Genomic DNA, 15,504 nt, shown 5'->3' with positions numbered 1-15,504 from the left:
TTTGTTACATATCTTTAGGCACCAGGCAAAAACATTCCTCTTCAACCAGGTCTTTGGCTAATTGATCCATCTATGGCCTTTTATACTGGGTGGCGGGGATATTGCTTTTATTTGTTATTTTTGTGTTGTTATATTGTAAACTGCCCTGTGATTCTCGGATAAAGGGAGTATAGAAATTAAGCAAGCAAGCAAGCAAGCAAGCGAATAAACAGTATTGCAGGATTTTCCCTGAGGCATCTCAGGCTTGGAAAAGACATTCTCTGAACTTGTACTCTGTATCTAACAATAGGCTTTCAGACATTTTGATATTAAAACGCTACTGGGTTGTGTCCAGATAGCTATGCTTAGACTGGACCTGTTGAAAATGTGGGATCTATGTGAATCTGTAACAGAACCCACCACCTCAATTTATTAACGGGATGTTGATTATAAGAAGACTAGTCTAATGTGTAAGGCATTTTGGAACACAAAATTGCTGCGTGCGTGCTACATTGAAAATGCTCCTTCTCTTCCTCGTATGAAAATATAAAGTACACTGAATGCCAGTAAGCATGCGGTATAGCGTTCCAAGCTTTGAATTTTTATTTTCAACATTAAATTACATCAGATGAGGTAGTGAGGTCACTGCTGCTTACCGGGAAGGAAAGGGGCAAGACAGCAGGGAGGTCAGAGTAGTGCTTCCTTTGGTGCACTGACCTCTCTACATCCTTGTACCTCAACCTCTCCTTCTTATTAAGCAGCAGCGACACTGCAACACTTCACCAGGTGAGCTCCTTTTGAATTTTTCCCTACACTTACTTTCCAGTTAGTGGGGTTGCCTATTATTATCATTATCCATCCTTCACCAGAAGATCCCAGGTTGGTTCAGAGTTGTATGCACACAACATTAAAACTAAATTTTAACTATTAAAAAACAATAATTTTGCAACAGCCAGCTTGTGTTTGTTTGCCAGGAAGGCAATCAAGCAATGAGCATGGGCATAAGTAATCACAAGCAATAAGCTGTGGTTTTGATTCCCTCTCCTCTCTTGCTGAGCTCTATCGACCTATAGAACTGCAAGTGAAAATTATCTGGCTTGCAGGACTGTAGCCACAGTTTACATTGGAAGAACACACACGTTCACAACTTAGCAAAAATTGAGTTTTTCACCTCTAACATCAGCTGGGTGAATTCTTCGTTGCTGAGAAAGGAAGGCTTCCATTCCTGCTGACTGTTACACATCTCTGTTTGTGTCGAGAATTCTAAACAAATTAAAACATTTCTGTTATATATCTACCAATACGTTATCCAACGGGGGGGGGGGGGGGGACTGGAACTTTCTTAGGCAAAAGAAAGAAAGAAAGAAAGAAAGAAAGAAAGAAAGAAAGAAAGAAAGAACACAACTTCTGTTAATAGTTCTAGATGGTTGTAAGTCTGTGGAAAGACCCATTGGAGGAACTATATAATTTCAGAAACGGACAGTCATCTATCTTGGAAAACTTTGACCATGAAATTTTGACTGTTTGAAGAAGCCTCACCATTACCCAGGACAGTAACTGGATGAATAAGTGGTCATGGCTGTGTTACCTACCATTGTGTTTCTGAAGAAAGCCAATGACTTTTTCAAGTACTGTAGTTTTGTCCATTTTGCGGGTGTTTCCTGGAAGCATTGAGCTGAGCTCCTTGATAAGAATATTGAACTGGTCACGTCTCTTCTTCTCAGACTTGTTTCGTGAAGCCCTACAAACAGGAGAAAACTGTTAATAGACACACACACACACACAGAGCGTGGTTATTCAAAATTATTTCTCATTATGGTGCATCACTAAGAAAAGCAAAGAAAGCTGACATAAAACGAGAGGAGTTCTTCATGTAATTTTATATTCATTTTTACAACAAATAAGATTTTCTAAAGCTATGCTGTCTTTTTTCAGGGATCACAAAAGGAAGTGTACTTCAAGGAAAAGATAAACTTGGGGAGCAGCCCAAACCCAAGAACCACAAGGATGAGGGAGGTTTGGAATAAGTGGATCTCTGGCTGAGCCTACGTTCCTTACCCCATCTCAACCACAGGTACACTGGTCTAGGTTCTCCATCCTCAGCCAGCTCAACTTAAAGCAAGTTCTGAAAAAGAGGGGTGGCAGGAGGAGACCATTCCTGTTCCAAACTCTGTTCAGCTGTTACATGACATAGGAACCCACTGGCAAAAAGAGTGGCACAAGTCAAACTCTATTTTAAAGACCTGTTTTCTGTCTGCCAGGCTCAGGCTAGCTCCACTGTTGGTAGCCCCACTCCTGAACAGAGCTCGGAAAGAATAAATTACACTGGCATAATTTACCCCAGCATAAATTATACTGGCTTCCTATAGTTTGGATTGCTCTACAAATTTGGACGCTACACTAGATTGACACTGAATAATATTATTGCGAAAGTTGCTCGACCACCACATTCAGCGACTAACACAGGGGTCAGCAAACTTTTTCAGCAGGGGGCCGATCCACTGTCCCTCAGACCTTGTGGGGGGCCGGACTATATTGGGGGGGGGAATGAATTAATTCCTATGCCCCACAAATAACCCAGAGATGTATTTTAAATAAAAGGACACATTCTACTCATGTAAAAACACGCTGATTCCCAGACCGTCAGCAGGCTGGATTGAGAAGGTGATTGGGCTGCATCTGGCCCCCGGGCCTTAGGTTGCCTACCCATGGGCTAACATGACCAAACCTCATACCACTTTTTAAACGGGAGTGTTAGGTGAGGTCTGTACTTCACCCACCCGCCAACTGTCCCCCCAAAATAGTACTTCTGTCTTGTCAGGATTCGACAAGATAGGGTGTGCTGTCCTGCACAAGAAGTATTTCCAGTAAGAAAGAATGGTAAATGGGTGTTTCTTGTTTATTTGGTTACTACAAGAGAAAAGAAAAGGCTCATGTCCATGCGTTAATAATAAGCATGAATAAAGAAAGCTGAATTCAAGTTCCTGTATCTAGTTGTATCATTTATGCCCAATCTTGCTTGTCGACTCTAAGGTTAGTGCACATTATCTAGCACACTCTTTTTTCATATGGAATAGTGGGCTTCTGTGTCTTGAAAACACATAGATTAGAAAAAAAGACAGTTGATCTAAGCAGCAGAATAGCATGACCTATATTAGTAGAGGAAAGCTGCAGGGAACAAAGAAACTAAAAAAGAGATGATGCTAAATCAAATAGTGGCCAGACTAGAAATTCTTTCATTAAAGAGAAGCATCATGGTGAAAACTAAACCAGATGCAATCTAAGGCTCTGTATAAGCCAATTAATCTCCTGTTTTCACAAAAATGAGAAAGTATCCAGGAAGAGAGAGAAAACTACTAGCAAACAGCTGCTGTGAAACTCCAGATGCCAGTCAGATCTGACAGTTATTACAGCCTTTCATTTCAACAATCTTTTACACTTCCTCGGGCACCCCAAATGAGATGATAGCAATCTCCTTTGTGTGGATTTATCAGTGTTGTTGTTGTACCAGCAGGTAATACCGGATACTTGTGCCAGTTTCAGGCACAATATAAAATATGTAATGTCCCCCTGATACAGAGAGCATTTTCTGTGTCCCTGGATTTTAATTTCCCCCCTCTGGTCTGTCCCTGACCAGAACATAGTTATTTTACCTAGTATAGCATTCTAATGCATCTTCCTTCAGTACAGAAGAGCTCACCTAAGTTTTCTCCCCATAAGAGATGAATCACCTCTTAAACAATACTTGTTTATTACATTTGTCTAGGCTGTTGTATTGTTGCTGTAAGCAACTTTCTGAAAACCTTTATGCTAGAGCAGCCCCAGCCTTCTCCTCTCTCCCACCTAGGGCTTAGAACTCAATCCCCATTAAAATATTAGATGCCCTCCTATGAAGTTTTGTCTCTACCTATTGGAAAGAGTGGAGGAAAGACTAAGGGCACATCCAGACTTTCACTATTTTGCAGGTGGGATTCAGTCACATCTGCAATATAGGAGGCAATAATGCGGACTTACCTAACAGGAGGGTTGAAAGGACTGCACTTATATAATGCATGTGCAGTGCTATACAAATGTTAAGTATGACGATGCTGTATGGTGATGTTTGATTTTTTACTGCTCCTTTTTTTACAGAACAATCCTAAGACATCTTGCCCTATTTACTATATACACTGGACCCAGGAGGCGATTTCTCACCCTACTGCCCATACAGGAAAGATGTCTCACTGCACCAGATAAGGCCCTATGGTGTCAGACTGCTGCCAGCAACTTCTGGCCAGTTGCCCAGGAACGTACAAAGACAAGGAAATGTTTCTTACCGTCCGCTTTTTATTCAGTAGTTACAGAGAGAGGCTATAGAACCCAGCCCCTTGGGTAAGTAAATCTCTACACCCCCGCCCTGTCTCTCCCACTTCCTCATTCGTCAATCGCATCATCTCTCCTACAGGTGCTGATAAGTGCCCTCTGTCTTTGAGCTCTTTGCTCTCCTACTTTCAAGGCTCTCCGGGTTCTGAGAGAGTGGGGTCTGGAAAGCTTTCTAAAGGCACTGTCTGTCAGCTGTCGCCGCCCTGGTGCTTCCTCCTCCTCCTCCTCCCCCTCTCCCATTATTTCCCAACTTTTCCCCTCATCTGCCTCTGAGCTGTGACCTCCCTCAAACCCCTGTTGCAAATCTAAACTGTCTCCCTCTTCCTCCTCCCTGGAAGGGTCAAAATGGGGAGACTGTCTACACCACTCCTCCTCTGCCCAGTCCCTGACATTTGGCTTCTTAGAAATGTAAACGCTTCAGCAACTCACAAAGCCACCCTTTTTGCTCTGGTGGCCAAAAAGAACAGAAAGAAGACCCTGGACGACATAGCATTGAACTGTAAGGGAGACACAGAGATCTAAATAGAGACTATTATCTGTGGCGTGACATCCCTTTACGTGTGTTTATTTTTGATTCAGATTAGTCATGGCCACTGGAAGTTATTTGGATTGGTACTGCAGAACACTCCTAACCCTTTATATCTGTACTGTTGAAAGGGGTTAGGAAGAGGTGGAGGTGCCCCTTCCTTCGCCAGGCTCTGCCACCGGGAGTGTCTCCCCTGCCAAGAGTGCCACAGAGCAAAGGCTACTGCTGGTGGTGTTCCTGCCACAGTAACCACCACAAGGCCCTGAAATGGGGTATCACAGTGGCAGGCACAGAGCAGGGCCAGCAAAGGATCTGCTGGAGAGCATTCTGAGGAGTTGGGGCAGCAAAAAAAGTGGAAAATAAGGGCCACCCAGCCAGCTTCCATCCTGCCAGGCATAAGCAGTGGGGATTTAAGATACAATGGTGGGTCCACAGCTCTGTTCCTGTCCGCTGTTCACGGCCAGGATTGCTTTCTCGATTCTGCAGTGCCTGACGTAGTCTACTCCAGGGAAGATAGTTTAATCTGTTTTAAAATAAGCACCTGCATCCCATTTACCCTGTACTGTTTTTCAGGTAATTAAGACACAGATAACCTGCCTTTTAACATTTTCCTTTGCTGGTTCTTGTAGGTGCTTTTAAAGTACTAGAAAGATGTGTTTCATGTGAAGCAAGCACGAACACTGCCCGCGGGTGTCTCTGTTTCACTTCTGATTCTAGTCTCTCTTAAGGGAACCAAGTGCAGCATTTCACATGGGAAGAGCTTCCCATGGCCCTTTGCTTTTAGAGAATGGCAAGAAGAATCGCATGTTTTGAGATTCAGCTGTTTTTCATGTTGCGCCAGGATTTATTTTCTCCTTAGCTTGGTCAAACGAGAGAGAGAGAGAGAGAGAGTGTAAAATAGCTTTGTTATGCATTAAAATTAGGCTCTCATGAAGCAGACAATTCCCAGTATTGAAGGAAAAGGAGATGAAGAGGGGAGAGGGTACTCACCTCTTTGCCCTGTCTTTTTCATCCTCATCCATTAGATTGTCTAAGCAGCTTTTCCTGTTGAAAGAATTCAGGGTAGCTTTAGCACATGTTTCCACTAGATTTCTAGAAAGGTTAGGTTTCAAACAGAATCATTGTTGCTTCACTTAATTCATCACGACACCTAAATGTATTTTAAGCCAGTGGCTCTATGATTCATCATTCTCTCTGCTTGTTTTGGCCAACATTTGGACTGCAATCCTCTGCAAGCGAACAGGGTGCAGAGGGACTCCACATAGGCATCTTGAAGCATTCCCAACAGCTGGCTTGTTCTCAAGGGTCCCAAAACAAAAGCTGCTTGCAACACAGCAGCAAGTGCGGCCACCTGGGCACCAGGGAAGAACAAGCTCCTGGTTAACTTAAGGTGAGATGCTGGGGAGCCTTGGCTTCCCAAAACTGGCAGTGAAAGACTCTAGCGTACTTGAAACAAGCTTATCTAATTAAAGAAAAACTGTTCAAATCTCTCCCAAGTACAACTAATGACTTGTTGACACTTCCGCTTGTCCTGTGTCCAGAAACCACAAACGTGATTGAGCAGTTTTCTGATTTACCTGCACCATCTAGGCAATGCTCTAAGAAGTTTCCTCTTTGGTCCGCTCATTTCCCCGGGAAAAGCTGCTCTTTAGCGTTAAAGCAGAATAAATGACAATCTGGGGGGAAACCAGAATTGCCGTTTGCTCCGATTGAGCACTAAAAAGCAGAGTGGGGGAAGAAGTGGAAGTGTGGATAATCCCTAAAACAAGTCAGAAACAGTGTTTCATACCAGCCTGGAATAATTATTATTATTATTATTATTATTATTATTATTATTATTATTATTATTATTATTATTATTTTATTATTATTATTATCATCCCGCCCATCTGGCTGGGTTTCCCCGGCCTCCCTATAGAATATTTAAAACACGATAAATACATCCACCATAACTGCTATTGTTTTGAGCTATTAAATGACCACTGTACTCTCCCTAAATATTTTTCAGTAGCAAATCAAGCTGCTGCCTATCCCTTATCAGTGATGCAAAATTAAGCCCTGAGGAGGAGGTGGAGGAGGAGGAGGAGGAGAAGGAAGAGGAAGAGGAAAAGGAAGAAGAAGAAGAAGAAGAAGAAGAAGAAGAAGAAGAAGAAGAAGAAGAAGAAGAAGTCGTCGTCTGCGTATCTGCTTACTTACACCTTCCTGCCCAATAGTTTTGGGAACTCTCTCTCAAATAAAGTTATAGTGCTAAATCTATGAACTTCTGTTGCAAACAAGCCCTGTACAAATGGGTTGCTTCAGCCGTCTCAGATAACCCTCTGCGCTAAACTTTACATACGGTATAGGAAAAAGAGAGAGAACTAATTTAAACGAACATTCATTGGTGAAGACTGCCATCTGCACAACTCAAAAGAACTCTTTGGTGTGTGCCCGTTCCCTCCTCCCAGCAATGGTAAACAGGATTAGCCTTCTGAACGCAAAACAGGAAAAAGTAGGTCACTTCGGCAACACTGTTCCATGTGATAAATTGATGATGCGATTGTAATGGTCTGCTCACAGTCATCTCTCTCTTTCTCAGCTGACTGCAGTTAACTGAAGGACCATACAGAGATACGTCATAGAAGGTTTTATAAAGGTTGCATGCGCTCCATACATTCATGAGCTTGTAATTCAAGTGGCACCTGGTGTTCTGATTTAAAATAAACAAACAAATAAAAACAACCATGTGTTAAGCCTACATAATTGCTGAGAAAATTTTACAGGCAAAGTTTGGTAAAAGGATGAGAAATGGGAGGACTTTCCATGTTCAGAATGTGGGTCCTGCAGGTTCCTGGTTGTCTTCTGACGCTCCACTTGTTGGCAAAACAATGCATATCCTTTCATTCTGCCCTACCTTATGAAAGAAGCAAACCCAAATAAACTGAATCGTGGGCATGGGATCAACCACGTGTTAGGATTACAGCATTTTCTGGGCATGACGGAATAACCATGACCAAATTCAAGAGAACAACCCTGCTTAGCATTAGGTGCATACTTGGCTATTTTCCAAGGCTGTCTACACATTACCTGCTTAAAACACAGCTAGATTTTTATTTTTCTCTATTCAGTTTGAAACTGGTTGGGGGGGGGGGTTGCATCAAAACACAGTATTTCCTATCAAACTACAGCACAGAAACAGAATAGGTATGGGTTGTGACTAATGTTGTGTGTACACTGCTTCCCAAAGCCAAAGAGGAACACCCCCATGCTGGAAGCCACCATTATTTAGTTAAATAAAAACGGGGACTCAGATACCTGAACTAAACTATTCTGCAGCCCTAGGCAAGACCATCTGGATTAGTCAAGTAATTTACACTACTGAGCCCAAGTATAATAGATTCAAACCATCTCCAATACATTGACAAAACCTTTGTTTTGCCACCTATTCATGCGCAAACAGTCACAACATTTTGAGAGCAGTAGAGCCAATTTGGAAATGAACTCACTGTGTTCAGTTAAAAAATGAACTTTTCCTCAAATGAAGTAAATTTAAAATGGTTCTGCAAGTTTGCAGCAGGAGCTGGCTGTGGATGGAGCTAATTGGCTAGCAGCCATGATTTCACCAAAATAACTCATCATAAATCCCCAGAATAGTTTTGCATTTAAAAAAAAAAGGTTTCCCATTTCCCTAAAAAAAGTAATCTACAAATGAATAAATAAAAGTACTTGTGGCGCTTCAAAAAAATACAAAAAAGCAGTAACCCACTTGAAGCATGGGATAGCTATAACAGCGCTAGGTTCACTGATAGGTATGCCTCCCATTTTAATTGTGAAATGGAGCAGAAGGTGGTTACGCTGAAGAACCTGCTGTGAGCTCTCCCTCTCTCTCCTTAATATTACATCTGTCTTTGCCCTATCTTATCCCTGTTTGATTTTCATAATTGGGTGCTGCTGGGTTCTTGGTTTCTAGAACAAATGCCACACTGTAAATCGCCCAAAAGGGGTTTGGCTGAAAGTTTACACCCAACAGTAATGCATTTCATGCAGATCTGCAGTGAAAAGTCTCCTGCAAAATGGTGGCTGGCAATTTGGTAGCGAGCAGCAGAATAAAAACGGGAAGTGATTTTTAGAGTTCTCTTAAAAATATGAAAAGGCACAGTTAGGTGCTTTTGTTTCATTTAACTCTGGTGTATAACAATGCAAGAGACATTGCCAGTGGGTTGTGGATTGATATTAACTTCTGTTGCTAGGTTAATAAAATTATAATGTGGCACTTTGTACATACAAAGGGCACCCGTCTTAAAATAACTGCTTGAAGCTGAAAGCAGTTGACATGACATGAATAACTCCCACAACTGCCCTGTAGATTTCTGTACACTTTCTGAATCATCAGTACAGTAGTGATGATTTGTAGATATAATACAGACTGTGGGAGCTAGTTCTGTAGTTCGTATAGTTTATTGGAGATAATTGATGCAACGTAAGGTCTGACTATACTGCAAAAAGAAAAGGTAATATGAAGTTTGGATTATGAAAAGGAGAAGAGAAGAGAGATTTATTTATGTGCCACCCTATAACTGCTATAGTTGTTCTCAGGAAGGCTTAGAGGATGAAAACAGTAAAATGAATAATATAATACAATGTGATACATGCTTAAAATTAAGCTCCAGATCAAAGACTGGGGAAGCATACGAGCAAAAGCAGGTTTCGTAAGGGTTCAGGAAGAGTTGAAATGCCTGGGGAAATAAAAACGTGCTTGCCTGGCACCGAAAGAACATCTGAGCAGTCAGCAGGCAGTTTTCTTTGAAGGGCAACTGATAACTGGATGCCACTACCAAAAAGAACCTTTCACTAGTAAACAACTGCCATATCCCCATCAGGTGAAAATAGGTGAGAGTAGTAATAATACCTGGAGAAGTATCAGTGACGTGGAAGGGTTATTTGGATCAAGGGTAGCCAACACAGTATCTTCCAGATTTTGTTCAACTCCATCGGCCCTATTCAGCATAGTCAATGGTCAGGGATTATGAGATCTGTGGTCAAACAACACCTGGAGGGCTAACCCTGATTTAGTTGACCCCTGATCTACTACCCCAGATTTAGACTGGCCCTCCTCCTCCCCAAACCAACACTCGCCCTCTCTTTAGGCATCTGACCTCTGACCCTTCTTGATCTGAGACAAAAGCAAGCTCCACCCAGACCTCTACCAATCTGATCATCACTTCTAGAAGGAACCAGGAGAACTCCCAATATTGACTAGTTGATCCCATCAAATAAAACGGAGGGTGGGAAGCAATTGTGGAAAACTAAGAAAGTTTATTGATGATGCAGTTGTAATAAACTGAACTGATAACACAAACTACAAGTGAAGACAATGGAACTGCATACAAAATCACTATATTCCAGAAGGCAAAACCCTAGCATGCATCTCTCTCACATGATGAAGGTGCCTATGAGTTACTTCAAACTTTCTGCTGTATCGCTCCTTCTTCTCTCCTTTCAGGCTGATATAAGTGATCTCATTGTCTTGTCTCTGTATATTTCTAATGTCAAACAAGCCAGTTGAGTATAAAGTCTGCCTATTGATCCCATTTCCTGTTATATTCATGTTCCACCCTCATAAATTCCTTAAGTCACATGTGAGGACAGGTGGGCAAGTGGGCATGGTTTGCAAAAAACTCTCTTGTGGGCCAAACTGGGTCCTGTACAGCAGTGTTCCCCAACCTTGGGCCTCCAGCTGTTTTTGGACTACAATTCCCATCATCCTTGACCACTGGTCTTGCTAGCGAGGGATGATGGGAGTTGTAGTCCAAAAACAGCTGGAGGCCCAAGGTTGGGGAACACTGCTGTACAGGACTGACTTAGGCTACACTGCTTGTCTGCAAATTGCTCTTACAACAATTCACTTGTCCCAGTATGCAAGAAGGAGAAACACACACAGTGGAAATGGTATTCATTATAGACTAAGGCAGAGGTTTTTAAACCGTGGTTGCCAACCTTGGAGCCAAGAAATCTCAACGTGGTCACAACTGGACCCGCGCCAGTAGTAAAATGTGCCTGAGGAATTTCAAACACTGTTCATGGCGTCTCTTGTGGATTTATTTTTAACCGCATTTCAGTTGCTTATTTGATTATTTATATTGCATTACAATTTGAATTCTATGAAATGCAAACTGCAATACAATAACATACAAGCATTAAAGTAAGTATTAAAAACATGTAATTTCTGAAAGCGCATACCTGTAACTTTTGGTAGCAAAGCACTTCACACTTGCATGTTGTAAGCATGCCATCAAACTCCTGACACAGCTGGAGATACTGATTATCTCAAGGTAACGCAAGATATGTTGTGACATGCATTTCATTTGATAGATAACTGGGATAGTCATTATGAGTCTATAAACAAACACTGCAGAAAGGAAATGACCTGTCTTTGTAGACTACTGCCAGTAATGTCATGGAATGTGCATATCATTCCATGTTTTTTGCTATTGGAATGAGAAAGATTTCTCTTCTCCTAGCAAGAGTGTGTACAGGTGGTTTAGTAGCTGTTCCAGTTCTCCCATCATTCATTAAGTAATTTGTCTACTGAGCTCTGTCTACAGAAATATCATCCCTCTGCAACCAAGCATACCAAAGGCTTGTTTGGAATTGCAACATAGTGCTGATGGTGTTTATGTGACCAAATGAGAAATAAAAACTGAGGTGTGTAAGGCCAAAGAAGGTGAGTCATGTTATCATGTAGTCCCACAAAGGTTGAAAACAAAAGAGTAATCCTGAGGTTGCACATTTAAACACACACACACACACACACACACACACACACACACACCCTCAGTTTATGATGAAACAAATATTTGGCAACTATGTCTCACATTACACCCTTCTTAAACTTGTAAATATTTTTAATCACTGTACTGATTTCAAGTAGGAATGGGAAGAAAATTGTTTCAACGCTTGTAAGAATACAAAAACCAAAATGTAGCTGTCTCAAAAGTCATACTTCTACAAATGTTGCGATATGGTTTTCCAACCAGAATGCACATAGCACAGGAAAACCAATGCATGTATTAATGAAAATAATATACAAAAGTTCATGTTCGGGGGAAATGCATGCAAAAATGTGTATCTTAAGCAGAATTTCAAACAAAAACAGAAAAAAGAATATGAAACTGCTGACTAATTTTCATGAGGACTTTTTTTAAAGTGCAAACTGATGTAGGAACCGAACTCAAGATTAGACAAATGAGAAGTTCAAGAGAGAAACCGAAATTTGCAGATTCCTCTATCCCTAATTCTAATCTTAATTATTAGACATTAGAATTTTATCCAGCACTAACATTTACTAAATCCTGTACACAGATTAAAAGCAAGACAGTTCATGTCCACAGGCTTAAAGTGTAAAAGACACAAGACAAAAAGCATACTCAGGAATAGACCCATTGAAAGCAATGGGCATAACTGGCTGAAGTCCATTAATTTCAGTTGGTCTGCTCCGAGTCCGACTGAAATGGATATCACCCCAATTCTTCGCAAAACTCTTCTGCAAAAGGCAGATAACATGAATAACAGCAGTACTGGCTCATTTGGGGTGGTAGGTTCAACCTTGTCTACACCTAGAAAAATAACATGAAAGTTTTCAGTAGTCCTGCCCTAGATATTCTTTCACAAACTGCTGAAATGTGTGAACTAAGGCCATCAAGGCAACGCCTTACGGTTCCACGTAAGTGCCTTTAAAACAAACAAATAAAGCTGTGTACTAAGGAGGCATAATAAAAGTTGCCACAATGACATATATCATCTTCTAGATGCCATATTCAGCAATGCACTTTTTCATGCAACAGTAAGTTTGCATTGTCCCAAAGTAACTGCGAGTGAGAATGTGCAGTGACCTGCTTTAGTGGAACCACATTATCTGCCAGGATCAAATGGGATGATGAGACTCTTAAGTATAGTATATTTATTTCTTTATTCGTCTGTAAACAGCAGCAGAAAATGAATTTGTAAGAGCCGTTCTATCAGACCTGCAATGTTTCCCTATTCTCTCAAACTTACCTCACTTACTACTAATTATTATTATTATTTATTTGTACCATACCCATCTGACTGGGTTGCATACAGCAGCATAAGGAAGCATTTGTTTTCTCAGAGATGGGTTGGTGTCATCACTGTGCAGGAAAAGGTTATTGTGTCTACCACAAAATTGGCTTTATATAGCTATACAAATCTCTGGGTTTTGCTCTGTGTTCACTTGTGCAATATCTAATTAATTTTCAACTTCATAATTGGGCCAAACTCCCGATGAACAAAAATTGAGCCCCAACTATTGTTTTGTAGATTAATAAGATTTTGGATGTTTGGAAGGTTCTTTTATTATTATAAACCATCTTACAAAATCCAAAAACAGATTAAATTACTAGAAGGGATGGGGGATTGTTGACACTAATATATTTGGCCTGATATTTATGGAATCTGCTATTATTTTTATATATGCTGTAAGCCACTCAGAGTGGCTGGGGAAACCCAGCCAGACAGTCAGGATATACATAATAAATAATTATTATTATTATTATTATTATTATTATTATTATTATTATTATTATTATTATTATTATTTCATTCCATCCTTTATGGCACAGGATGGTAACTTTGTTGACTGCTAAAGGTGTCTCTGAAATCTTTGATGCAATGGCTGTGCAACAACAGGAAAAGAACAGTGACATAACCCATTATCACTACAGTCGTACCTCGGAAGTCAAACGGAATCCAAGGTGTGGCTTCCAATTGGCTACAGGAAGCTCCTGCAGCCAATGGGAACCCACGGTACGGTCTTGACAGACTCTAGGGTTGTGCGCCCATCTCACTCAAGAGCCCAAGGGCCAGCGCTGTCCGCAGACACTTCAGGATCACGTGGCCAGCGTGACAAAGCTGCATCTGGCGAGCCAGCGCAGCACACGGAAATGCCGTTTACCTTCCCGCCAGTAAGCGGTCCCTATTTATCTACTTGCACCCGGGGGTGCTTTCGAACTGCTAGGTTGGCAGGCGCTGGGACCGAGCAACAGGAGCGCACCCCGCCGCAGGGATTCGAACCACCGACCTTTCGATCGGCAAGCCCTAGGCGCTGAGGCTTTTACCCACAGCGCCACCCGCGTCCCCTGAACAATCATATCTTGTGTTAAAAGCATGTGCAGACTGGTCACCCACCCACTGGGATTCAGCATATTGGAGGCGTGTCAGAGGAAGGCTGTGGGTCTGCAGGATTCTAAGCCACCTTGTTGCCCAGACATGATCCTCTAATGACCCTGAATTATACCAGCCCTAGAGCTGGTGTCGTTGATTCCCAGCCAGGGGAAACCATGGAAGGGGAAAACGCTCCGGCAGAAAACAGGGATTAAGATTTGCTAACAGATCGACCATGGAACCACCACTTCAGGTTACGATTGCCTTGAAAAAGTAATAAAATTTATCCAGCAAAGAAAAATTGCCCAGGTTTTCTACCGATTTATTTATTATAATGCAGCAAAATCCACAGCTATCACCGAGCGGTTTAAATAAATGCTCTCTAAGGTGAACAGAAAAATAGGGTGTTTCTTTTCACAGTCTGCACTCTAATAAATATTATAAGGGCAAGCTAAATAATATCCTGTATAGGGACACACATTTGTCATTGTGCTTTAACTTTTACAGTACATGTCTACTCATAACTAAGTCCCACTGACCTCAATGGGGGCATACTCCCAGGTAAGTAGGTAAAAGATTGTAACTGGGAATGGCTTTTAGTTTTAAACTAGCACATAGTTGTTGTTTTTAAAAAAATAAAGTTTTTATTAGTTTCCAAAGTACGTGCATTGCCTCTTTTTTCAGATTGTGTTTGCTACAGAGCAATTACATTTGTTGTGAGACATACTATCTATAAGGTTGGGGAAGAAAAGAGGGCGGTAGGAGGTAGAGTGGTAAAACTTATGTTCTTTTAGTGTGGGGGGAGGGTTGTGTCAGCATCACTTGGGTGGGTTCTCTTTCTATTTGCTTGTTATAGTTCCTTGGTAGTGAGAGAGGTTGGGGGTCTAGGACATGGTTGGTTGTCTTTAGTTGGCTGCAGTGAGATGGGGGGGGGGTCAAGTTAGCCATATTGATTTGTATGCTGTGGGTGGATTCTTCTTGTTGTCTTGTTGGGCTGTGTATGTGATAAAAGGGGAGCCATACCAGAGTGAAGGTGTCCTCTTCTATTTTTCCCCATGTCAGCTTCAGTCTATTGGTTAGTTTTCTAGTGAGGTTGTTTCACACACAATTTGATACCAGTTGTCCATATTTACTCCTGACAGGTCTCACCAGTGTCTAGCTATGATGCTTCTTGCTGCTGAGAGGAACTGGGTTATGAGCTCTTTATTCTGCAAGTGGGAATTATTATCTTTATAGTTTTCAGATGAACATTACTGAGATATATCATTGCAGCTTATCCATGAACTCTACACTATGAATTTTCATAAGACTGGAATGAATTCGTTAAAGAAGTAATTATGAAAAAGGAAAGCATTAGACCTCTGTAACTTCAACACTTTCAAGAAAGGAATATTGTTAATGCTCATCTATAGAAACACACTCCTATTCGAGGAGCAACTACTATTAACCTCTAAGGATATAAAAGTCCCATTATGAAA

The 15,504-nt window shown here is 41.4% G+C and overlaps 1 protein-coding gene across 3 annotated transcripts in view; it reads right to left on the bottom strand.

Annotated features, from left to right (window-relative positions):
• Nucleotides 1–15,504, bottom strand: part of NPAS2 (neuronal PAS domain protein 2) — a 57,733-nt gene that overhangs the window by 34,950 nt on the left and 7,279 nt on the right. For all 3 annotated transcript variants that reach the window (XM_077927598.1, XM_077927597.1, XM_077927599.1), the window contains exons 2-4: nucleotides 5,858–5,911; nucleotides 1,572–1,720; nucleotides 1,151–1,242 (exon numbers count right to left, since the gene is read on the bottom strand). In XM_077927598.1, coding sequence (XP_077783724.1) covers nucleotides 1,151–1,242; nucleotides 1,572–1,720; nucleotides 5,858–5,911 — 295 coding nt within the window. The remainder of the gene's footprint in view (nucleotides 1–1,150; nucleotides 1,243–1,571; nucleotides 1,721–5,857; nucleotides 5,912–15,504) is intronic.

This window comes from Podarcis muralis, chromosome 4 (assembly GCF_964188315.1).
Source record: "Podarcis muralis chromosome 4, rPodMur119.hap1.1, whole genome shotgun sequence".
Classification (NCBI taxonomy): Eukaryota; Metazoa; Chordata; class Lepidosauria; order Squamata; family Lacertidae; genus Podarcis; species Podarcis muralis.
Note: the sequence above shows the minus strand (reverse complement) of the source record. Positions and strands in the feature narration are given on the sequence as shown.